Raw genomic sequence first — 26,501 nt, 5'->3', positions numbered from 1 at the left:
TACAGAATTTGGCACGATATCCCTCAGGAGGACATTCAACAATTGCATCAATCAATGTTAAGCCGAATAACTGCGTGTACAAGGGCCAGACATGGACTAACGCGTTACTGAGTTGCTCAATTTCTGAAATTCCTCCTGTTGAATAAATCATCAAATTGTTGTGGAACTGTAATCATTTTTTGTCTATACATGTACATCACATCTAGCGATTTCTATCCCATTCGAATTACTCCTTCAAGGTTCGTCGTTTTTATTTGTCTTCGAGTGTAAATAGATAATCTGCGTCCTTGAGAACAGGGTGTGTGTGAATTTAATTCATTATTAAGTATAACTTACGGTATTTTAAGAGACTGAATGGCATTAATATCCACTAACAAGAGATCAGTGGTGTTAGTACTTCCACGAAACACCGTCTGCTCAGAAAATGATAAATCAGGATCGCTGGCATCTACGTGGCACAAACTGTCGTCGCTTTTACTCGTGCGTTATCGTATACTGTGGATGTTGAACATGGTGATACGATACCTTCGTTAAGAAAAATTCAAGACTTATTTACTGAACAAACTGAACGTATATAAGATGGCACTGAGTGCACAATGACTGTTTGATTTTGCAAAGTTGATTGGTATGGCTAACATCACCAGGCGGCATACAATCCCGCTGTGGGCACACGTAACATAGTTTTCGCTCACGTCTGTCTCTCTAGCTCCAGTGCTCTCTTCAGGAGTGTTACGATCGTCTCGTCATAAGAGACGAACCTGTAATACAATTTGTGGTTGGGAGTACAAGAGTACAATTACATAAAATATCATGTCTACCTTTATGCCTGCTTCCCCCCTGCAGGTGTTTCGTCTTATCCTCTGTCTGTAAAAATTGAAAGCCATCTGGCCAGTAGTCTATTTGCTTCGGAATGCAATTGGCCTCTCCTCCAGTGCACCAATGCTTTAGCGAACTGAGAAGGTGACTGATGACTGATCCAAGCACAGTGTTACACCGTAAACCATGTCGAGATTTGTTTATAGGAGTAGTCCATCTCACTGATACTTTTATCTGGAAACTTTGTTTCGTGACTGGAGTAAAGAGGCGGTAGGAGTACAAGTCATCTATTATTCACCTGCAACAAGTATCAAGCGGGGAGAGAAAAAATCGAGGGATCCGTGAGAGTATTACATGTCCTGTTTTCTCAGAAGAATGGCACTGAGCAGACCGAAAATTTCATTAAGCTGTTATCGGTGTCTTGAAGTTAAGCCATAAATTCAAGCGAAATAGTATAACGACTGAGGTCTTCTCAGTTTTGTGACGTATCTGCAAGAGGATTGTGACACATTCATCACCACTTAATTAACTTCCAGACTGAGCTTAACAAAATGTTGAACTGAATATATTATCTGCCAACACGGGGCTCATAATGAAATTCCATCTTACAGTGTCCATCTAGCATGTGTTGCAGTGCTTCAAAGAAAGAGACTGATACGCAGAAATAATCACAAAGGAAGTGTTTATTAGTTCACTACGTCAGACAGGAGATCCTTATAGGGCTCGCAGATTATTATCATCACTTACACACGGAATTTGTCTAGCTCGTAATGTATTTCTTATGCCGCGTTTTGACAAAAAACATTATCAGATAAAATTAAACCGGAGGCACAGATAGAATGCGTCACGTCAACAACTGCATTGTACACTGGCCGTTATCACTGTTACCACAAATTTCAAAGAAAAACGACAATAATTGATACTTTTATACAAAGATAATAATCACACTGAAGTCATAATGGCCCTCGATATTACAAAGGGCGGGTCCTTCATAAGGTGTGTGATCACCGCGGGCGGCAATGCATGCCCTTCAACGTGCTCCCATGCTTACCACATCGATGCCGAAGACTTCCGGCCCAAGAAGTCACTCTCGTTCTGCCAACGGCCTTGTCAAAGAGGGCGGAGGAGCGGAAAGAGGTTCTTGCTCTTGGGGTGAGGAACTGCCCCTAAAAGGCGGAAGAGCCAGAAGTGATCGACGGAATTAGAATGCAGAAGGCAATGGGAACTACTGCATTCATGTCCAAAGGACAAGTGGTCCCTACTTGAAAAAGTATCATGATAAGCTCTCCATTGGCAAATGATTCCGGACTAGTCCCTCATTCGAATCTTCGGGAGGGAAGAGCCAAGGGCAAGGTGATCATGATATAATAAAACTGAATAATCAACGTAAGAATAACATTCTACGAGCCGGGCGGTGGAGCGTCAGAAGTCTGAACGTTCTAGGGAAGCTAGAAAGTCTGAAAAGGGTAATACTAAGGCCCCGTCTAGATTTAGTGGGGTTCATTGAAGTGAAATGGAGAGAAGACAAGGATTTCTGGTCAGATGAGTATGGTAATATCAACAGAAGTAGAAAATGATATAACGGGAGTAGGATTCGTTATGAATAGGGAAGTAGGGCAGAGAGTGAGTTGCTGTGCGCCGTACAGTGATAGACTTATTCTCGTCAGAATCGACAGCAACCAACACTGATAACGTTAGTCCAGATATACATGCCGACGTCGCAATCAGAAGATGAAGAGATCGAGAAAGTGTATAAGGATATTGAAGGGGTAATTCAGTTCCTAAAGGTAGATGACAATCTAATAGTCGTGGATAATTGGAATGTGGTTATGGGGGAAGGAAGGGACGAAAGTATTACTGTAGAATATAGGCTTGGCACTAAGAATGAGAAAGGAGAAAGAATAATTGGGTTCTGCAATAAATTTCAGCTAGTAACAGCGAATACTCTTTCCAAGAATCACAAGAGGACGAGGTATACTTGGCGAAGGCCGTGATATACGGGAAGATTTCAGTTGGATTACATCATGGTCACGCAGAGACTCCGAAATCAGATACTGGATTGTAAGGCGTACCCGGGAGCAATTATAGACTCAGATGACAATACTTATGACGACGCTAGACTGAAATTTAAGAGACTAATAAGGAAGAATCAGTGCATAAAGAAGTGGGATACTGAAGTAGTAACGAATGAAGAGATACGCTTGAAGTTCTCTGAGGCTACAGATACTGCGATAATTAATAGTTCAATAGGTAGTTCAGTTGAAGCGGAATCGACATGTCTGAAAAGAGCAATCACAGATGTTGGAAAGAAAAACATAGGTACAAAGAAGGTAACTGAAAAGAAACCATGGATGACAGAAGAAATACTTCAGTTGAACGATGAAAGAAGGAAGTACAAAAATGTTCAGGGAAACTCAGGAATACAGTAATACGAGTCACTTAGGAATGAAATAAATTGGAAGAGTAGGAAAGCTAAGGCGAAATGATTGCACGAAAACTGTGAAGAACTCGAAAAACAAATATTGTCGGAAGGACTCACTCAGCATATAGAAAATCAAAACAGCATTTACTGAAATGAAAAGCAAGGGTTGTAACTTAATGTTAAGTTCAGAAGACAGAGCGGATAGGTGAGAAGAGTACATTGAAGGCCCCTATGAGAGGAGGACTTGTCCTACATTTTCTGTCCTCTACAGCTTCCTCTGGTACTACTAAAGTTATTCCGTGATGTCTTAACAGATGTCCTGTCATCCTGTCCCTTCTTGTCAGATGCCAAATACTCCTTTCCTTACCGATTCTGCGGAATGATGGCATTGCTATCCTCATTGAAAGTGAAGAATTACAGGACCTGTTGAATGGAATGAACAATCTAATGAGTACATAACACTGATTAGGAGTAAACCGCAGAAAGATGAAATTAATGAGAAGTAGCAGAAATGAGAACAGAGAGAAACGTAACAGCAGGATTGGTGACCACGAAGAAGATACATTTAAGGAATTATGCTACCTAGGCAACAAAATAATCTATGACAGACGGAGCGGGCAGAACATGAAAAGCAGACTAGCACTGGCAAAAATGGCCAAGAGGAACCTACTAGTATCAAGCATAGGTCTTAATCAGAAGAAGAAATTTCTGAGCATGTACGGTTGAAGCACAGCATTGCACGGTAGTGAAACAAAGACTGTGGGAAAACCACAACAAAAAAGAATCGAAGTATTTGAGATGTGGTGGTACGAAAGAAAGTTGAAAAGTAGGTGGACTGAAAAGGTATGCAATGTGGAGGTTCTCCGTAGAATAGGCGAGGAACGGAGTATTTGGAAAACACTGACAAGAAGAAGGTACAGGATGACAGGACATATATTAAGACATCACGGAATAACTTCCAAGGCACTGGAGGGAACTGGAGAGGGTAAAAAAGTAGAAGAAGACAGAGACTGGGATACATATAACAAATAACTGAGAATGTAGGTTACAAGTGCTACTCTGAGATGAAGAGGTTGTCGTAGGAGAAGGATTGGTGGCGGTCGGCATCAAACCAGTCAGAAGACTGATAAGAAAAGAAAAAAAAGGATTTCTTGTGACAGGGCGTTCCATTTCTCCACCAGTGAGATTGGCAGCTGCTGGATGATCGTTGGTGAGTGTGAATGTACTGCGGTACGTGTCCACCACGCATTCGTACACGTTCAATGGATTTAAGTCGAGGAACGGCCAGGCCAGTACTTTCACCGAAAATCCTCTCATTCCAGGAGCTCCTCCTTCTGGACTGTTTGATGCGGTAACGAATTGTCATCCGTAAAAATGAAGTCACTGGACGATTGCACCCGTTAAAAGATGCACATTGGAAAATAGGACAGTGTGACAATAACATTGACTGGTGTGTGAAGCGTTTTCAAAGATTCTGAGGTTATCACACCCATGCAACATTATACCTTCCCGTATCATAATATATGGACCATCAAAACGATAATTTTCGACAGTGTTCGTGGGTGCGTTACGTTTTCTCCTCTTCGTCATATGAGGGTACGTCCAACATTGTTAAGCATGATCGTTGTGCTGGTCTAGGTGTTACAGTATGGGCAGGCAAAATGTTGCACGAGCGTACAGATCTCAAAATCTTTGAACACGGTTCACTCACTGGTCAACGTTATGTGACACTGTACTCCTTCCCTCTGTGCGTCTATTCGGGAGTGCGTTCGGTCCTGACTTCATGACAGTGGGCGACCGCATCAAACAGCACAGTGGAGGAGCTTTGGAACGAGAGGGTATTCGGCGAATGAACTGGCCCACCGTTCCCCCCAGCTTAAATCACAACGAGGGCGTGTAGGATGCAGTAGGAAGAACCACTGAAGCACGTTCACATGCAGCATCGACCGTCCAGAAATGTCAGCCGCGCTGGCGGAGGTATGGAACGCACTACAAAAACTCCTTACCAGCCTTGTGGCCAGGGTGGGAGTACGTTGCAGAGAATGCTATTAAGAGCTATGTCGCACCTTTTATAATTCCCAGGGAACGTTCATAAATCGAGGTGACTTTAGAGTAGTATTGTCTTTGAATAAAAGTGTCAGTTTTGTTCGTCTCATTGTGTATTCCTTTCAGTTACCTTCCGTACTTTACTGTAGCAGTTGTTTCTATGTAGGGTCCACGTTTCTTCGAGCTATATCACATGGCAGTAACACATCATGCGAAAGTTACTGTCATCCTTAAGTTTGTAAGTAGGCTGTTTAGGTTTTTATGTTGGTAACGCCACGTAGCGCTCTATATGAAAATCACTGACGGTGCTGTGTGTAGTCTGTGGCTGGTTTGCATTGTTGGAATTTGCTATTGTAGTGTTGGGCAGTTGTCTGTTAACAGCGCGTAGCGTTGCGCAGTTGGAGGTGAGCCACCGGCCGCGGTGGTCTAGCAGTTCTGGCGCTGCAGTCCGGAATCGCGGGACTGCTACGGTCGCTGGTTCGAATCCTGCCTCGGGCATGGGTGTGTGTGATGTCCTTAGGTTAGTTAGGTTTAAGTAGTTCTAAGTTCTAGGGGACTTACGACCTAAGATGTTGAGTCCCATAGTGCTCAGAGCCATTTGAACCATTTGGAGGTGAGCCGCCAGCAGTGGTGGATGTGGGGAGAGAGATGGCTGAGTTTTGAGAGCGGATGATCTGGACGTGTGTCCATCAGTATATATATATATATATATATATATATATATATATATATATATATAAAGGTAAATACGTTGTTTGTTCTTTATCAAAATCTTTCATTTGCTAACTATGCCTATCAGTAGTTAGTGACTTGAGTAGTTAGAATCTTTTATTTAGCTGGCAGTATTGGCGCAGGCTGTATTGCAGTAGTTCGAGTTATGAAGATTTTTGTGAGGTAAGTGATTTATGAAAAGTATAGGTTATTGTTAGTCAGGGCCATTCTTTTTTAGGGATTTTTGAAAGTCAGATTGCGTTGCGCTGAAAATATTGTGTGTCTGTTTAGTGATGATCAGAATAAGTAAAGAGAGAAATGTCTGAGTACGTTCAGTTTTGCTCAGCTGTTTGAAAATCAAATAACGTAAGAGGTTTATCAGCACAGTAATTCATAAATTTTTCTAAGGGGACGTTTCACAAGTTTTCCACATCAGTGTACATACATGGTATTGTCATCCATGATCATACTGCATTCTAAAACACCCTCTGACTCAGTAGCAAGTCATTGAAGTTTTTTGATATTATTATTTTTCTTATATTCCTTATCTCTACTGTATAATATTTGAATTTTGATGTCGTTGAGAAGGTTTATAGGTCTGCAAAGTGTATAAAAGCAGTAGTTTTCTGTTACAGTAATTTATTAATATGTGATGTCGACGTGCCAGTTGCTTTTCAAATCTTCCTTGTTTTTTTTCCAACCGCGCGATTATGTAAACTAACGATCTGCAGCAAACCACATAATTATTGAATCACCTGTGTAACAGCATCAGCCATCATAAATATCTGGCACATATTACTACACTACGAGTATTATATTACGTGATTTTTATGCATTTCTGGGCAAGTACTTGTACAACAGACAGCCAGGTAATGCAGCTTTACTGACAACACACAGTGCAAATCATGTTTCACCGAAAGCTCAGAAGAAACTTCTCTCTTTTGTGTTGAGAGTGACTTTCAGAGTTGTTTCAGCTTACAGAAACTGCATAAACATATTAGTTGTACAGAGTATCGTCTATTAGACGATTCAGTTACACTAACAGTTTCATAACCTTTGCACCTCCGTATTTCCATTTATTCCCATTGCAGGACAGAATAAACAATGCTGTCTGACAAAAATGGATCTGTTTTGCGTTGCGTTTATGAGGGTTAGTTATTGTCGACATGTAACTTATAATCAGACACGTTTTTTCTAGGGCTTGCTGGATGAACAGACATATTAAGGGGGGTAGAACGTCAAACGGACAGACTTGGAGCAGGAGAGGCACCACAGGACATTTTAATTTCTACTGTCTATACTTTTACAAATGAATTCATAATACTTTGTCAGCATGACCAGGAAGGATTGAGGACTGACACTCATAGCAGTGGAAGTTCAAAAAAGTAGCAAAATACCTTTTTTTACATGTGAAATTTCATCATTTTTTCAATTACTACTGGGTGCATTTGTTTCTGTAGGTACACACTAAATTCACAAAACTTTGTCAGCATGACCAGGAAGGATTGAGGACTGACACTCATAGCAGTGGAAGTTCAAAAAAGTAGCAAAATACCTTTTTTTTACCTGTGAAATTTCATCATTTTTTCAATTACTACTGGGTGCATTTGTTTCTGTAGGTACACTTTTCTTCCTAAGTAAGAGAAATTCTTCGATGAATTTTGCACAGCATACAAGCAGTACTTACAGGTGTATGAAACTCTAGGATTTTCCAAATCTGTTAAAAACTGTGGTAAAAATTGAGATAATTAACTATAAAATTTGAGTTTTTTCTAAACAAGTTGTTTAAAATGTAACAGTTCATTCATTTTTTCATAAATTAAATAAGCTCTAGAGTTTCATACACATGTAACTATAGTTTGTATGCTGTACAAAATTCATCGAAGAATCTCTCTTACTTAGGAAGAAAAGTGTACCTATACAAATGCAGCCAGTAGTAAGTGAAAAAATGATGAAATTTCACATGTAAAACAATGTATTTTGTTACGATTTTGAGCTTCCACTACTATGAGTATGAATCCTGAATCCTTCCTGATCATGCTTTCAAAGTTTTATGAATTTATTTGTAAAATTATAGACAGTGGGAATTAAAATGTCGTGTGGTGCCTCTCCTGCTCCAAGTCGGCCCGTTTGACGTCCTACCCCTCTTAATCACATGTAATCCGGATTCTTTTGGTTGAGCAGCTAATTGAAAACAGACCACAGTTACCCTTGAATTGGCGACCATGCTGGGAGTGAACCCGAAAGTGTTAAATGGCCGACTGGCGGTACTCACTGGTGACGAGCAGCGAGGTGGAGGCGCGCTCGGCACCCACCGAGTTGTTGACTACGCAGACGTAGCGGCCCGAGTCTCGCAGCAGCGCGCCGCCCACGTACAGGCTGCCGCCCACCTGCCGGATGCGGCTGCCGCTCTCCAAGGAAACCGGCTGGCTTCGGCCCTCCACGCTGCGGTACCACCTGCCGGGCAGGCGACACCACATTGAACGTGGCCACCAACAACAAATGTAGCACTGTACATACATAACTGTTGCCGTTTTCTGCGGGTTAAGGTACCCAACACGTTCCGGCAGGCCTCAACAGTCCGCCGGAAGCCCGGCGGCCGCATCTGAGGTTCCGGCTGGCCTGTGCAGTCCGGCTGATCTGGCGGCTGGAGAGCCAAAGGATATCTTTCGTCCTCCCGGCTTAAGTGAGGAGTGTGCAGGCACGCCGAGCTGTGTGTGGGATGGGGTGACTGACTCAGCGGCCGGCTGACGACTCTCACTACGAGTCTGGTACTGAATCCGTGTATTTCATGTCGCAATAGTCACGGACAAGGAAAATCACTGTTTCGAAGAGTTTATCAGCCGCTGTCAAAGCGAAAACTGCCACTGGAATGTAATGTTCCCTGACAAGGGAACCTCCTCATCGCACCCCCCTCAGGTTTAGTTATAATTTGGCACAGTGGATAGGCCTTGAAAAACTGAACACAGATCAGTCGAGAAAACAGGAAGAAGTTGTGTGGAACTATGAAAAAATAAGCAAAATATACAAACTGAGTAGTCCATGGGCAACATAAGCAACATTAAGGATGATGCGGGCACAGGGGCGCCGTGGTCCCGTGGTTAGCGTGAGCAGCTGCGGAGCGAGAGGTCCTTGGTTCAAGTCTACCCTCGAGCGAACAGTTTACTTATTTTATTTTTGCAAGTTATGATCTGTCCGTTCGTTCATTGACGTCTGTGTTCACTTAATAAGTTTAGTATCTGTGTTTTGCGACCGCACCGCAAAACCGTGCGATTAGTAGACGAAAGGACGTGCCTCTCCAATGGGAACCGAAAACATTTGATCCAGGAAAACAGGTCTGATATATTCTATACGACACTGGTGACGGCATGTGCGTCATATGACAGGAATATGTTGTCGACCCACCTAACTTGCACACTTGGCGAATGGGTAAAAAGATTCTGCTACCTTGCCATCTTGTGGATATGATAATCACTCCCAAAAAAGTGATGAAAACATAAGAGTGTGTGACATAAACTGCAACAAATGAATGCAACAGTTTCACAGTCGCACAGTTTTCTCTGTGCTCTGTCAAAACATATGTTTTTAACGTTTTCAAATTTTTCCGTGTGTAGACCGTCAAATCCTGCATATGTCCAAGCAAATCTGAACATGTCCTGAAATTTTGGAGAGCGAAATTAATTATGTGTGAGTGCCTGAACTCTGATAATTGCCGGATAATAAAAATTTAAACTTTTTACTGGAGGGAAGACTTGAACCAAGGACCTCTTACTCCGCAGCTGCTCACGCTAACCACGGGACCAGGGCGCTGGTGTGCCCGCAATATCCTTGATGATGCCTATGATGCCCATGGACTACTCACTTTGTATATTTTGCTTATTTTTTCATAGTTCCACACAACTTCTTCCTGTTTTCTCGATTGATCTGTGTTCAGTTCTTCAAGGCCTATCCACTGTGCCAAATTATAACTAAATCTGAGGGGGGTGCGATGGGGAGGTTCCATTGTGAGTACCAGAATCGAGTGAGGTGGGACGCTACATGTACCATATTCGTGGAAGATATGGAAAGGAACAGGGTTTCACGAAATCGACACTCGTAAGGAAAAGCAATAACTTTAAGAGCAGCTACAGAAGGCTAAGGTGTCAACTGAAGAACGCCCATATGCGGATGAAGTGTGCACACCAAAATGTTGGTATTACAAGCTGTTTGAGTTCGTAAGTGACTAGGAAATTTCCCGAAATTAACGAAGCAGCTTACACAATGACCAGCGAACGGGATGATGTCAGTATAATATGTATATACTGTAGTCGTTTTTAAGATAATTGTGGCAGTCTTTTGGAGACAGATTCATTGTCTTGAGAAAATTCAAGCGTGAATAAGAATGTATCTTCAGCAACCCAAAGCTTGGCCGTACACCGCAAGGATAAGGAATACCATCATTCATGCAGTTGTAAACTATGGTTCGGTACCATGGAGCGCAAATAAGGCGCACAGAAATGAACTTGACATCTTCGAAAGAAGAGTGATGAGTACGATGCTGCGGCCTTTTAAGGACGCACCCAAATGGTGACAACGGAAGAACAATGAAGTGTATGATATGATGGGCGGACAGGGATTATGAGCATCGAGAAAGGCAACAGGATCCAGTGAGCTGGTCGTGCGTCGTGGATGTCTCAAGATATGATTCCCAGAGCTGTGCTGGTGGGAATCCCAGGCAGAACACGTCTTGTTGATTGACCAAGAGCCCGTGGCAAGGTGATTGAGAATAGAATGTACCTAATTAAGGTGAGCATATCATCTTACTCAAGGAGGGAAGGAAGTCTAGACCGCAACGAGATAACTTGTTACGGCTGTGCGTGGGCCTCAAGACCTGTGATCGCTACATGTTTATAATGATAATGATGATGATGATGATATTTATTGCTATGCAAGGGACACTATGTTTGTTGACAGAATGCCCAAAGCGCTCAAGGAAATATATTTCAAAAACATGTTTGTAAACGTTGCTGTTTCCGACACCGTTATATGACGTTGAAGTTTCCGATGCTATTATATGATTTCCAACGGAATGTGAATATACCGGTACTTTCTACTGACAAAACTCTTATCGATACAGTGAAATTGAACCAAAAAACCATGTATAAAACAGTAAATGGTTATTATTAGGCAGTGCGACTGATTACATAACTTAAGCAGATGTGACGAAGATTATGGTAAAAAATAGCAATCATCACCATGACGCTTCCGACAATCACATATCAGCCAATACGATGCAAAAATACTTAAGAAACGCCCCAAAAAAGTTCCTTGCAGACCCAGTTCTTCAGATTATCCCGAAGTGACTTTTCTGTCTTCCTAACATAAGAATATGATTTGGAGAGAATAAACTGTTATAAGGTGAAGAGGTTATCTGTCTTGAGAATGAGCTTACCCAGAGGTGGGAACAAATTTCATTTTCAGGAAAAGAAGGCAGTACCATCGCACTCCGCCTAACGCGATCAACACGTTGGTGATTATGTTAAGCAATAAAACTTTAGTAAAGATTTTGTTTATCGCAATTCTTATAAAATTTATCAATTCACCGTCGCAAGTTGCTTGAAATACTGCAATTATATTTGTAAATACAATACTTATTCCTCTGAGTCTGAGACAGGTTTCTGTAAGTGTAAATGTGTGTCTGGACTAGAAGAGAGATCTGTTGTTTCGCTCAAGCTGACGAATGCTGGACATTTGCCACGCCGGACATTTGCCACACTTGCCCCTTCACCAGGTAGCGATCCCTCAGGTAAGGGACGCCCTTCCACGTACTTCTTCTGTCCGCTTTCAAACCGCCGTCTCCACATCTTGCTCGATACAATCAGTAAGTAAGGGACCTTCTTCTTCGACATCTTGACGAAATACAGAGCTTCTTTTCCGAAATCGAAATATTTATATCTTTTGGGAAACGAAAGCAATTCCGACTATTATATCAGTATGTTATTAGTTCTGCCAAGTATAAATATAGATCCCTCTGTCTGTACGGTAGCTTCCTTTCACGCTTACTGATTGCGATAGAAACAGACCATCGCCATGGGAGCAACAAGAAAGGAACACTGTAAAGAGAATGTGAATGTACGCTAATAATTTCTTTTTGATCGCTGCATTTGTGCCTACTTTAATTACTACAATTGCATGTCCAAAAGACAATGAGGAAAGAAGAAATGGGTATATGAATGAATGAAAAGAAGAACGACATATTCCATATTAATTTACTCTCTAAAATACGATACCCTTCCGGTGAAACATTAGTTAATAAAGTGTAGCGGGACAGTGTTAAAAACATGATTGAAAGTACGTTCATAAACAGAGATAAGAACGTCTATGTTTGACATGTCATCTAAAGTCGACGTACAATTTTAAAATGTTAGAAATAAGGAAATGAAGTAATACAGAATGCTATGCTTGTAACGTACGTTGTTGTTCTACATTGTTTAGCTCAGATATTTACAGGGTCACAGAGAAAGCATCCTAAGTTTTGGAGGGAAAAGCCGTAATTGTAATGATCTCCACTACAACAGAAACAAGAAGCACAACTGAAGGAAAAATAATGTAGTGTGTGTTCCAGCTCACAAGCGACATTGAAGCAGGTAGTTCCTGTGACTTAGTATGGACAGAGGTTATATTCGACAACCGGAATAAATTAATAACTGGCTCCTTTTACCGATCCACGGTCTCAGATGAAACAGTTGCTGAATATTTCAAAGAAAACTCGAGTCTCATCGCAAATAGGTACCCTACTCATACAATTATAGTTGGTAATGACTTCAATCTACCTTCCTTATGTTGACAAAAATACATTTTCAGACCCTACTGTAGATAGAAAACAACTTCCATAATTGTTCTAAATGCTTTTTATAAAATTATTTTGAACAATTAGTTCACGAGGCCATTCAAATTGTAAATGCTTACGAAAACGCACTTGACCTGTTAGCCACAAATAATCCTGAGCATCACGACGGGTACAGGAATTAGTGAACACACAGTCGTAGCGAAGCTCAATTCCGTAACAAACAAATTCACCAAAGCTAAACGCGAAATATATATATTTATAAAAGTAACTAAAAATTCGGTTGACATCTTTCTAAGAGACAGTCTCCAATCCTTCCAAACTATGTAAGTGAAGACCATATGTGGCTTAAGTTCAAAGAAATAGTATCAACAGCACTCGAGAGATTCATACCAAATTAATTAATATCAGACGGAACTGATCCCCCATGGTACACAAAACACGACAGAAAGCTGTAAGCCGGCCGAGGTGGCCGAGCGGCTCTAGGCGCTTCAGTCTGGAACGGCGCGACCGCTACGGTCGCAGGTTCGAATTCTGCCTCGGGCATGGATATGTGTGATGTCCTTAGGTTAGTTAGGTTTAAGTAGTTCTAAGTTCTAGAGGACTGATGACCTCAGATGTTAAGTCCCGTAGTGCTCAGAGCCATTTGAACCAAGAAAGCTGCCGCAGGAGCACCGAAAAAGGCACGTATAATTTAGACGAGCGCAAAATCTCCAAAATTGGCAAAGTTTTACTGTGGCTCAAAATTTGGTGCGGATTTCAATGCGAGATGCATATAATTGTTTCCACAACGAAACTCTCTCTAGAAATGTGGCGAAAAATCCATAGAGATTCTGGTCCTATGTTAAGAATACCAGTGGAAAGGCTCAGTAAGTACCTTTACTGCGGGTCGGGCGGCGAGTGAGGAGGAGGGGCAGGAGGAAGGGGAGACAAGGGACACAACCCTTCGGAGCTGGTAAAATCGTGGCAAATGTCCGGCGTGGCAAATGTCCGCACACCAAGCTGACACAGGGATGATTACTCTTATGGTGGATTTACAAGGTAGAGTAGAGCCTTTGTACCATAGCATTTAGGCCTGCTTGCATTGAGACACTTCTAGACAATCGGCTGTTTCCGAATCTCCAATCTCCTGAGTCCCGCCGCCCCCACCCCCACCCCACCCCCCTCCCCCCCGCGCCTTGCCCCTTCCGCCCCCCTTGCCGTACCCGTAAGAGATAGATGTGGGACGTGATTCCACGACAGGTCAACGAGAAGATTTGAAACCATTCTTTGCCGACGAAAGCTGATACCCACCTTCTTGTAAGGACTCCGCCGTGTGTGACAAAGGAGTGAAGGAGGAACAAGATGCTGTGCTTGTTGCATTTTGTTGTACAATTGATCGAGGGCGTAAGTCGAAGTAAGTGTAAAACTGAGTTATGACGAAATATCTACAACGAATTAATTGCGCTCTTCATCTGAGAAACAAGCTAAGTTTGCAAAGAGGGAGCAGACTTCAGGCTACGTCCCCTTGGGTGAGCGCCTTAAGAGTTATTCAAGCGACAATGGCCTGCACACTCACTCATCTTGTATTCGTGATGTCCGTCCATGTCTCCCACCTGCTGCAGGAAGTTATTGCCCCTGTGTATACAAATGCGGCACGTCGCTCTCCTAACAAGCGGAATAGTGGAAATTCCCAAGGGGCGAACCTGCAGGGCATTGAAGGAAAGATTGGAAGAGGCTCGGTTCTCCACACACACTGCTGCAGACATCACAAGCGATACTCAGTCAATTGAATCTCAAACTGATTATGGCCTCTATCGTCCCTCCCATTTCCAGATACTGGAGGACTTTTGTGTTCCTACGTACCACAGTGAATTATTAACGTCTTCATAGCGTGCTCTTTCAGGTTGCTGCCGCGTGTCAGATTGACATGTGACTTATGCACCGTATTACGAATGGACCAGCACAAATGTTCCCTTTTCAGCTTCCTAAAAATTTAGTTCCCACTGCCCTGTTTTGTTCTAATCAATAAAAAAACCGATATATGCAAAATTTTTGCTCAATCGGACAACTAAAAGACGACCATAATTGATCATGAACTTTCTAATTTTTGCTGTGTGAATATTGTTAAGCAATTTCTCATTATTATTACATAAAGTCTTACTGTTAAAAGTACTTATTTTTAATAACCCTGTTTTAAGACTTTTACCGTTATATTGTAATAGATAATAAATATAATAATTTTGCTGATGAATTCTTCTCGGGTTATCAGCCGAGTGGTGGCCAGAAGATGATGGGTACGAGACACATTGAAACGTTGCGACAAGACGACGCCACCACTCGGCTGATAACCCGAGAAGAATTTATCAGTGGAATACGCCGAGAAAGACTGAAATCGCATATAATAATTTTAGTAAAAGTTAAACATTAACCATATAAGTATAGACGGCTTTGATAGCCAGGTTGGGGTAAAAGTGGCCTCTTCCTTTTATTGATTTGGAGTGTGGTGCACCCTAGGGGCAAACACTTAAACCATAGAGACCACTGCGGCATTGTCAATGAGTTTTGTGGTGATAGTTGCATGGGTGCGTTATTATTGGTGTATGCTTTATGGGTAATGTAAGGTAAGAGAGAAGTATTTCGCATCAAATATTGTCAGAGTTAACTGCTACAGTATTAGCAAAATTTATCTTCAGTTCTTCGTAACTAAGGTTTTATGAGTTGCTTAGATCATGTGATTTCCCATTCACACAATATCTGGCGAAATAGCATCCATTCGGGGATTGTGGTCACTCTGGTCAGTTGCTTTGCATGGAAAAGTCACCATATTTTTGTAATATATTTATCTTGTTTCACAAAATCTGAAGTGCAAGAAGAAGCTTTTTGAGCAATATAATGGAGAAGACAACAACATTGATTTTTAAATTATTGTTTCAGAACTGTTTGCACTGCTGCTGAAAATTGACTTCTTCCAAGACGAACTTGGCATGAAGTTCTTCGCGTTCTTCATATCGGATAGTAAGAAGAGACCTCAATGTGTCTCTCGGTGGTTCTATTTCCAATCAAATTATTGAAGCTAATCTACCTTCAGTGAAGCAAGTTTTAAGTGTTTTCTTCTGCAATATAAGAGTTGTAAATCTCAGAACGCAGTAAAGTGCAGTACTAGCGTTTCAGGAAGGCTCCATATCTTTGGCAAAAAGCACTGATTTTTTTAGAACAACGGACCGCTGCATTGAAAAGTTACTCAGTCTGCAAGATGAAGTGAAGCGTAGGAAAAGAAAAAAAGAAATGTTTTTGTGGAAAACATGGATGATCTCTTTGACATAGCTCATTTTGCTTTGGGACAGATGAAAAATGAAGATAATAAGAAATTTTCAACACTTTATCGCCAAAAGGGTGTCCCAGGACCTGTAACACATTCTAAGTGGATGGCGAAGACCATAATATGTATTAAAGTTATACTTATTTCAAGATCAGTTTCACTTATCTGATATAGAGAAGAACTCATTAAACAAGAATATGTAGTTTTTTTATGCATGTATGTTCGAGAACGGTTTCTGTCAACATTTTCTATTCATGAGTCAACTGACAAATTATGAGGATACTGATTCAGTAATCAGTAAGGCTACAAAAAAAAATTCTGGTACTTAGCTCCTGAAACTGTCGCTTTAGCTTTGTTCGTTGACAATGTCCCAACAGAGGTAAAGGCAAATATAGTTCAATCTCTCTTGCAATTAGGAAAAGGTGAAGAAGAGGAAGAAGAAAAAAGTGAAATTGAAAAGTACATAATACACAAAAATGATCTTTCTTCTTCAACTTTTCGTCTTTCGTAACACCTGTTACGAAAACTCTCTCCTCGAGGTTTTCTGTCAGTACCAGTTTTCTCCACAACGACCTCATAACACAGAAAGATGACTCCCGTTACAAAGGTGCAATTCAAAAACTTGAGGAGATGGTTGTTGTGCATGATGTTGAAGAAAGAGGTGTCAGACTCATTCAGTACTACAATAACATTCTCACGAAAGACGGAACTGGAAAAGAATTTGTTTTAAAGATTGTTGCTGCAGACTGTAAAAATACGTGTTGTGGACGCTATGTTTCAACTTCAAGGCGTTTGATGTCACCTATAATTTGTTAGACTGAGGTGGAATTTTTCTCAGCCTCTTTTGCTTATCAGATGGAACTAAACGGGGTGTGGGGAAGCAAAATTCTAACTTTCAGAAAATTACATGGGGCTAAGGTCTATTCTAGTCCCCATACTACGATCCGTTAAACCTTTTGAGTGTGTAATCACGTACCTTAAACTCTCGGACAGCATGGATATCGGTTGAGAACACTGCCGAACAGCAATGGGGAAATGTCTATCTCTGACTGCCGATGATGGCAATGACAATTCACTGAACTACAGGAATATTTTTTACAAGAAATTATAAATGAAAAAAGAATTCGGTACTGACCTTTCACAGAAATAAATATTACGCAGATGCTTGTAATGAACTTGAGTAATTTTGGAATAATACGATCGCCAGTACAGTTGGGCAAACTTCACGTAAAACCAGTTCAGTACATCAGCGGCGTACGTTATCTACAATTGCAAGTACAATTACAGTATGTAATTTTGTATTACGCATGCTGATGCAAATGTTCCTTGCATTTACTGAGTTCACTGAATAACTCTACTCGATAATTTTGACAGAACAATTTCAATACGAGAAAACTATCTGTGATTGTACTAACACTGAAATTACCTTGAATACCACAGTACAAATGGTTCAAATTGCTCTGAGCACTATGGGACTTAACATCTATGGTCATCAGTCCCCTAGAACTTAGAACTACTTAAACCTAACTAACCTAAGGACATCACACAACACCCAGTCATCACGAGGCAGAGAAAATCTCTGACTCCGCCGGGAATCGAACCCGGGTACCCGGGTGCGGGAAGCGAGAACGCTACCGCACCACCACGAGCTGCGGACAATACCACAGTACATAGACGTTGCAATACACTAATACAATTCACTACAATACAGTACACCAACACAATCACAAGTTTGTTTTTAGATGAGTTAAGGAGAAAAGAGAAATAAAACCTTAACATCACTGAAACTCAACTGATGAACTGACGCTGAAATATTGCACACCAAGTGATTAACACACAATAATATACAGAGTGCTTCCGTAAGAGCGTGCAAAAGTTTAACAGGATATAGAGTATGCTCCACTGAACCATTCGAGGCAGGGAACATGGATTAGGAGAAGCAAGCTTAAGGAGATAATAGGAATAAAATCACATTGCTGTGCACTTTTTTATTTACATTAGTTACAGTTAACTGTAAATGCCATCACTGAGACAATCAACGTACCATTTTTTCTGTATCGTACAAAATGTGCTGAAATTGAGTGCCATCAACCTCAGTGCAAGCATAACATTGGCGCACAAGATTCTGACGCACCCTGACAAATACACCTGTTGTGTTTCGAATCAAAGTACAGGCGGCTACAATTCTGACAACTGCCGGCCGCGGTGGTCTCGCGGTTCTAGGCGCTCAGTCCGGAACCGCGCGACTTCTGCGGTCGCAGGTTCGAATCCTGCCTCGGGCATGGGTGTGTGTGATGTCCTTAGGTTAGTTAGGTTTAAGTAGTTCTAAGTTTTAGGGGACTGATGACCACAGATGTTAAGTCCCATAGTGCTCAGAGCCATTTGAACCATTCTGACAACTAATTCCATCTCCGTATCGACTGGGCTCTCATACACGAGGGACTCTAGATATTCCCATAGGAAATAGTCAAGGGGATTCAGCTCATCTGACCTTGCAGGCCGAGGAACAGGACCTCCCGTTCCAATCCGCGAGCAGGAAATACAGCACTGAGATGGTTGCGGACATCAATACTAAAGTGAGGCGGTGCATCGTCACGTTGTATCCACACCCTCTAACGAACAGCCAAGGGTACGTTCTCCTACAACTCAGGTAGAACACTTTGCACGAGCGTCAAATACAGGTGACCATTCAGAAGATCAAGTAGAAGATATAGTTCAGCGATATTGTCGTCTACAGTGTCGACCCAGATAGTCACAACAAAACGTAGTTGATGGTGTGATTCTATTACAGCGTCGGGATTTTCCTCATTCCACACATGGCTGTTCCTGCTGTTCGACATATCATCACGAACAAATGAGGCCTCGTCAGTAAACACCACGATTTGGAGGAACTCTGGCCGATCAAGCCATTTTAGGAGCAACCACTGGCACAACGCGACTCTTGGCGCAAAGTCAATCAGGCATGGACTCGTTGCGAGTGTTATGGGTGTAATTGTTTTTCGTGGAGTACTCGCCATATGCTCGTATGTGCAGTGCCCATTTCACGTGCAATACGACGAGTTCTTGTGGTGAGGTTCGCTGCAACACTTTCCAGCACCTCCTCTACAGAATCGGGTGTGCGAGTGGTCCTCATGTGCCCAGGTCCCTCGTTTCTTCTTCCCAATGAACCAGTCTACTGCATTCGTCGATCGAGAGAAACAAAACACTCGTCGTGACGGATGATGCCTCTTGGAATCGATCTCTGTACAGCCTTTCAGCAGCGGGAGCATTGCAACGTACTTCCCCATATACAGGGTGTCACAAAAAGGTACGGCCAAACTTTCAGGAAACATTCCTCACACACAAATAAAGAAAAGATGTTATGTGGACATGTGTCCAGAAGCGCTTAATTTCCATGTTAGAGCTCATTTTAGTTTCGTCAATATGTACTGTACTTCCTCGATTCACCGCCAGTTGGCCCAATTGAAGGAAGGTAATTTTGACTTCGGTGCTTGTGTTGACATGCGACTCATTGCTCTACAGTACTAGCATCAAGCACATCAGTACGTAGCATCAACAGGTTAGTGTTCATTACGAACGTGGTTTTGCAGTCAGTGCAATGTTTACAAATGCGGAGTTGGCAGATGCCCATTTGATGTATGGATTAGCACGGGGCAATAGCCATGGTGCGGTACGTTTGTATCGAGACAGATTTCCAGAACGAAGGTGTCCCGACAGGAAGACGTTCGAAGCAATTGATCGGCGTCTTAGGGAGCACGGAACATTCCAGCCTGTGACTCGCGACTGGGGAAGACCTAGAACGACGAGGACACCTGCAATGGCCGAGGCAATTCTTCGTGCAGTTAACGATAACCCTAATGTCAGCGTCAGAGAAGTTGCTGCTGTACAAGGTAACGTTGACCACGTCACTGTATGGAGAGTGCTACGGTAGAACCAGTTGTTTCCGTACCATGTACAGCGTGTGCAGGCACTATCAGCAGCTGATTGGCCTTCACGGGTACACTTCTGCGAATGGTTCATCCAACAATGTGTCAATCCTCATTTCAGTGCAAATGTTCTCTTTACGGATGAGGCTTCATTCCAACGTGATCAAATTGTAAATTTTCACAATTAACATGTGTGGGCCGACGAGCATCCGCACGCAAGTGTGCAATCACGTCATCAACACAGATTTTCTGTGAACGTTTGGGCAGGCATTGTTGGTGATGTCTTGATTGGTCCCCATGTTCTTCCACCTACGCTCAATGAAGCACGTTATCATGATTTCATACGGGACACTCTACCTGTGCTGCTAGAACATGTGCCTTTACAAGTACGACCCAACGTGTGGTTCATGCACGATGGAGCTCCTGCACATTTCAGTCGAAGTGTTCGTACGCTTCTCAACAACAGATTCGGTGACCGATGGATTGGTAGAGGTGGACCAATTCCATGGCCTCCACGCTCTCCTGACCTCAACCCTCTTGACTTTCGTTTATGGGGCCATTTGAAAGCTCTTGTCTACGCAACCCCGGTACCAAATGTAGAGACTCTTCGTGCTCGTATTGTGGACGGCTGTGATACAATACGCCATTTTCCAGCGCTGCATCAGCGCATCAGGGATTCCATGCGACGGAGGGTGGTATCCTCGCTAATGGAGGACATTTTGAACATTTCCTGTAACAAAGTGTTTGAAGTCACGTTGGTACGTTCTGTTACTGTGTGTTTCCATTCCATGATTAACGTGATTTGAAGAGAAGTAACAAAATGAGCTCTAACATGGAAAGTAAGCGTTTCCGGACACATGTCCACATAACATATTTTCTTTCTTTGTGTGTGAGGAATGTTTCCTGAAAGTTTGGCCGTACCTTTTTGTAACACCCTGTATAAGGTGCAGGCCAATGAGTTCTCCGAAACTGTACCGGTACTGCTCCATCGTGTTGTGCTGTATGTCTGTGGGTATCACTGCGTAATGAATAGGTCTGTCGTTGATTCATATACAACAGAGCCACATTATGGACAAGTAAATTAAACAAAACCTGAATCATGATCTCCGAGTAATTAGGCTCGTCTTCCTTGTTTCCTTGCAGGAAATAAAGAATGTACATTTAAATAAACAGCACAGTACGACGCTTTTTAGTTGTAAATAAGCTGGAAAACAGTAATGCTAGAAAAAGCGGTAGGCAAGTTTGGTTCCATATCTCCTTAAGCTGGCTTTTACGACCCCAGGTTCCCTACCTCAGATTGTTCAGTGGAGCATTCTCTATGCCCTATTACATTTCTGCACGCTCTTACGGAAGCACGCTGTAGAAGCAAAAGCAAATTTCTTTGAATATTTAAGTTGTTTAATGCCAGTATTCAAATTAAATTAATAATTTTCGGATAACAGAATAGTAGGCTTAAGACCTATGCAAACTGAGTCCCCTTTAATTTAGATTAATTCGTCACTTTTTCAAAGAAACTGTATTTGAAAAAAAAAAATATTTTATGTTCTGCTACGTATTATGATACTCAGTTATGGAAACAGGAAACTTTGAGTCAGGAACCTATCCCAGGTAATAATGATAACGAAACAGGAGTAGTTTAATACACTTGAGAAGTGCCTCATATCCGAAGGTTGCGTCAAGTCATTAATATTGTGCTGTGGTATAAACTGCTTTCAGAGTTTTGTTCTCTGTTAACTGCAATGCACGAGTGTCACGCTTGCGAGAATCTCGCACCCTGTTTAAGCACGTGAGAGCAATCCGCCCCGTGGCTCAAATCCGAACCTGCTGCTAACGAAGCGTCCACTAACCGAGACCCCAGTCTGCAGGCAGCACACACACTCCGAGTTTCAAGGTCAGTGATAGGAAGACGTACGTGTCGTAAACTTTACAATTGTCTTTGCTCTATCGCATTGCAGTGATCATGGTAGTTAAAAGAATTATATATTTTTTTGATCAAAACACACTTCATTCAAAACCGCCCAGGAAACGATAAATCACGTTACTTCACATTTGAGAAACAAAAAAAAAAAAAAAATTATGAATAACTGACGTGTTGGGGCGTTACATTTTTCCATTTGAAGAATAATTGTTCACTGTTGTTTGAATAGCTGTCGCCAGATACTGAAGAGAACTCACCTTATCAACGATGTGCTCATTTGCGTCGAGATATTAACTCATTTGGAGAAAGATATGGAAGAGAGACAGTTTCGGCTTGATTAAGGAAGGTAGGAAGAAACATTAGGGTTTAATGCCTCATTGATGATGACGTTACTAGAGCTCTCGTTGGGAAATGATGGGGGAGGAAATGGGACGTGTCCTTCCAAAGGAATCATCCCGGTATTTGTATTAAGGGATTTAGTGAAATCACTGGAGACGTAAACGTCGTTTGCTGGACAGCAATTTCGACCGTCACCCGCTGCACCGCCTCACCTGGTGCCTGACTGAGGAACTGAAATCAACATGGCTAAAGGGAAACAGGATTTGTAGTCCACCCAAAAGGAATATTAGTCACCATCGTAACCACTGCGCTAATGTGTCTGCCGTGTGTATCGTCGAGATCAACGCTGATTCCATACTGACCTCTGAAATGATGCAACTTTCCAACAGTTTGGAACATTTCAAAGTATTTCTTTCACAAGAAGAACACCAAAGTATGGGGGATACTGTGATGACTGCTTTTTCTTGTGAGGCCTGCTTTTAGTAAGCCAGCCATATGGGCCTCCCCACAAATTTTTCAAGCAGGCAGCCATCGGATCATCATCCACCAGAGTGCCTTTCTCGATACCAGCCAATACTAACGATTTCTTGGAGTCGAGGACTGGTGACAATATCTCTTGTATTCTTCGTCCCCTTACAGCAGTTTTCTGTGTGATCAGATATCAGGGATTGAGAACTATGGACTGCAATTAAATCGCAGTCTTCGATGCAGGCCATAGTTTCTCTAAGAGAAGGTATATGATTCCTGTGGATTGATAGAAACCATCTACCGTCGGTTTTACGTGTCTGGATGAAATCTAATGAACTGGTGGAGAGGGGAGCACGATGGCGGAAGAGATTCGCTGTATGAGAAGGTATAAAGTTTTAACTCTTTGATCGTCAGTGAAATACATACGAGGTCTGTTCAAAAAATTCTGGAACATATGTAATTTCGTGCCAATGGTGTGTTGGAGCGAAATGTGGTTGGCATCCCTGCACACGTGTAAGTCCCGGAAGTTCCATTGTTATATGCCTGTTAGTTATCGTTCAGTGCTGTATTGAGTAGAACGTTGTGTCGCAAAGTTTGCGAATTTCGAGATGGAAGATTTAAAGGCGCAACGCGCCTGCGTTAAATTTTGCGTGAAACTCAAGAAACCCTTTACAGAGACACACCAAATAATGCACCTAGCCGGCCGGAGTGGCCGAGCGGTTCTAGGCGCTACAGTCTGGAACCTCGCGACCGCTACGGTCGCAGGTTCGAATCCTGCCTCGGGCACGGATGTGTGTGATGTCCTTAGGTTAGTTAGGTTTAAGTAGTTCTAAGTTCTAGGGGACTGATGACCTCAGAAGTTAAGTCCCGTAGTGCTCAGAGCCATTTGAACCATTTGATGCACCTATGGTGATGAGTGCTTAAACCGTACTCGGTGTTACGAATGCTTTCCACGGCTTGAAAATAGAAGGACGGAAGTTAAGTATATCCCTTGTTCAGAACGAGCTTCGACGTCTACGGACGACGCTCATGTCAGGAACGTTAATGAAACTGTGCAATTGAAGACTGACTGTCAGAAAAATTGCAGAATAATGTAACATTTCAGCTGGATCATGTCATGAGATCCTGACACAGCATCTTGGGACGCATCAAGTTCGCGCCAAGTTCGTCCCACGGCTCATGAGTCGAGACCAATAAGACCTTCGCCTCGCAATCTCTGAAGAGGTTTTGGATCGCGCAAACGAGATTGAGATGATCCTTAGGAGAATCATAACTGGTGATGAAACTTGGGTCTACGGTTATGATATTGAGACCAAGGTTAAGTCCTCACAGAAGGTCGGGAAAGGTTCTCTAAGACCAAAAATAGCTCGTCAGGTCAGGTCAAGCGTCAAGGTCATGCTGACAGTTTTCTTTGACTTTGAAGTAGTTCATCCTGAATTCGTGCCACAAAGACAAACTATTAATCAGTGGTACTATCGGGACGTGTTGCGACGCCTGCGGGAAAATATGAGAAGGAAACGGCCTGAAATATGACGACACAATTCATGACTCTTGCATCACGATAACGCATCTGCAGATTCAGCCCTTTCGGTGCGTGACCACTGCACAATAAATGAAATCACTGTGCTGCCTCATCCTGCGTACTCTCCGTACCTGGCCCCTGCGAGAGTATTTCGATGGAGACCATGCACAATGAGTAAAAGGGAAGAGTAGGAAAATTTTGTGGAAAAAGTTCAGGAATTTTTTGAACAGACCTCGCATTACTTTTGAAAAAAGAAAATAGAGAGGGGGGGGGGGGAGAGACAGAGAGAGAGAGAGAGAAAGAGGGAGAGAGAGAGAGAGAGAAAATGGATCGAATGGCTCTGAGCACTATGGGACTCAACTTCTGAGGTCATCAGTCCCCTAGAACTTAGAACTACTTAAACCTAACTAACCTAAGGATATCACACACATCCATGCCTGAGGCAGGATTCGAACCTGCGACCGTAGCGGACTCGCGGCTCCAGACTGTAGCGCTTAGAGCCGCACGGCCACTCCGCCCGGCAGAGAGAGAGAGAGACAGAGAGAGAGAGAGAGAGATAGGAAAACAGGTGTTTCTGTATGTACAGAAGAGGACAAACTGAAGCTTTTAAAGATGCTCCACACAAGAAGGAAGTTTACGATTGCTTTTGCCGCTGTGGCCGAGCGGTTGTAGGCGCTTCAGTCCGGAACCGCGCTGCTTCTACGGTCGCAGGTTCGAATCCTGCCTAGGGCATGGATGTGTATGATGTCCTTAGGTTAGGTTTAAGTAGTTCTAAGTTCAAATGGTTCAAATGGCTCTGAGCACTATGCGACTTAACTTCTGAGGTCATCAGTCGCCTAGAACTTAGAACTAATTAAACCTAACTAACCTAAGGACATCACACACATCCATGCCCGTGGCAGGATTCGAACCTGCGACCAGAGCGGTCGCTCGGTTCCAGAGTGTAGCGCCTAGAACTGCACGGCCAATCCGGCCGGCTGGTTCTAAGTCTAGGGGACTGAGGACCTCAGATGTTAAGTCCCATTGTGTTTAGAGTCATTTTTACGATTGCTTTGATGCGACACATTACTGATCTTCAAAATTTTCCGTCGTCAAGTCATCCGCTATGTTTAAATTTATCTTCATCAAGTGAAGACCATTCGACAACGTTACCCACCTCACCAAGACCTCATATGGCCGGTGGGACATTGTGTAATAGGATTAGAACGGCAAACCCCAACTAGGTGAACTACCCCTGTCTGCCTGCCACCACTTGAGTGAGGATAGATATCTCGCTTACCACCAGGGACGACACCGCACTCAGCTGCTCGATGAACATTTGTAAAGTGTAAGGCAAAAGTCCCCATGAAATACTCTGCGTAGCTTATATGTTCCTCCCATGTCAGATAACTCAGAGTTACTGGGCAGTTGTTTCATAGAATATACAAGTTCTTAATGCTGCGGTTACTTTTGAATGGAACCCTTCCACTGTCCATTCGGGTTTCATGTGGCTGCTCCTTATGCATGCAATCACTCAAACGGATGTTACGGCAGTGCAGTCCATAAAAAGTATGTATATGATAAGCTTTGTCTTGGGGCATTGGTTTGTTGAGATGTGATGACATAGGGCATGACTGACGTACCTGTATGCCATTGGGTCCTTGACAGTTACTATCCGTGGTGAAAATTACGTGACATCACTACTCGGAGGTCAAGCAATAAGAGAAAAGCCCCATAAATTGTCAGTTAATAGCATATCTTGGCTCGTTTCGTCATTGTCCACTGATGCAGAATGGCGTGAGCTTCTGTAAGGATACAGCACATGTCCCCCAATACAAGCGCACGAATGATGGCGCTGCCGGTTGTACAATGCATAATGCGGAAATCCTACGTTGGTTGGGACGACTGGTATTTCGACTACGCCTGTGGACCTCTTCTGGCAGTGATTCGGTCAAAATATCGCACCACCGTATCACGAGGATGCTCGAAGAGTACAGGGCACTAGGGCTCGGCAGGGATACCATCGTGCGCTTATCTCTTGCTCGTGCAATCAGGTGGCGCTACTGCTCTTGCGAATCCTCGTCAGGTGATGCCATTGTGCAAAACGTTTCCGAATTCCGTTACTGTACTAACCAAACGTAAGACGGGCCTCACAAGTCTCTACTAGCACAGTCAGGCCTGATACCGCCACCATGTATTGTACAATGTAGACTTTAAACATCACTTT

General features: G+C 42.7%; 1 protein-coding gene across 1 annotated transcript in view; it reads right to left on the bottom strand.

Annotated features, from left to right (window-relative positions):
* The window catches only part of LOC126471336 (Down syndrome cell adhesion molecule-like protein Dscam2), a 208,809-nt gene extending 182,881 nt beyond the window's left edge, over positions 1-25,928 (bottom strand). The window contains exons 1-2 of the mRNA XM_050099457.1: positions 25,918-25,928; positions 8,271-8,452 (exon numbers count right to left, since the gene is read on the bottom strand). Coding sequence (XP_049955414.1) covers positions 8,271-8,452; positions 25,918-25,928 — 193 coding nt within the window. The remainder of the gene's footprint in view (positions 1-8,270; positions 8,453-25,917) is intronic.
* Between the last annotated feature and the right edge of the window lie 573 nt (positions 25,929-26,501).

This window comes from Schistocerca serialis, chromosome 3 (assembly GCF_023864345.2).
Source record: "Schistocerca serialis cubense isolate TAMUIC-IGC-003099 chromosome 3, iqSchSeri2.2, whole genome shotgun sequence".
Lineage (NCBI taxonomy): Eukaryota > Metazoa > Arthropoda > Insecta > Orthoptera > Acrididae > Schistocerca > Schistocerca serialis.
The sequence above is the reverse complement of the archived record's forward strand: the minus strand, read 5'-3'. Positions and strand labels throughout refer to the sequence as shown.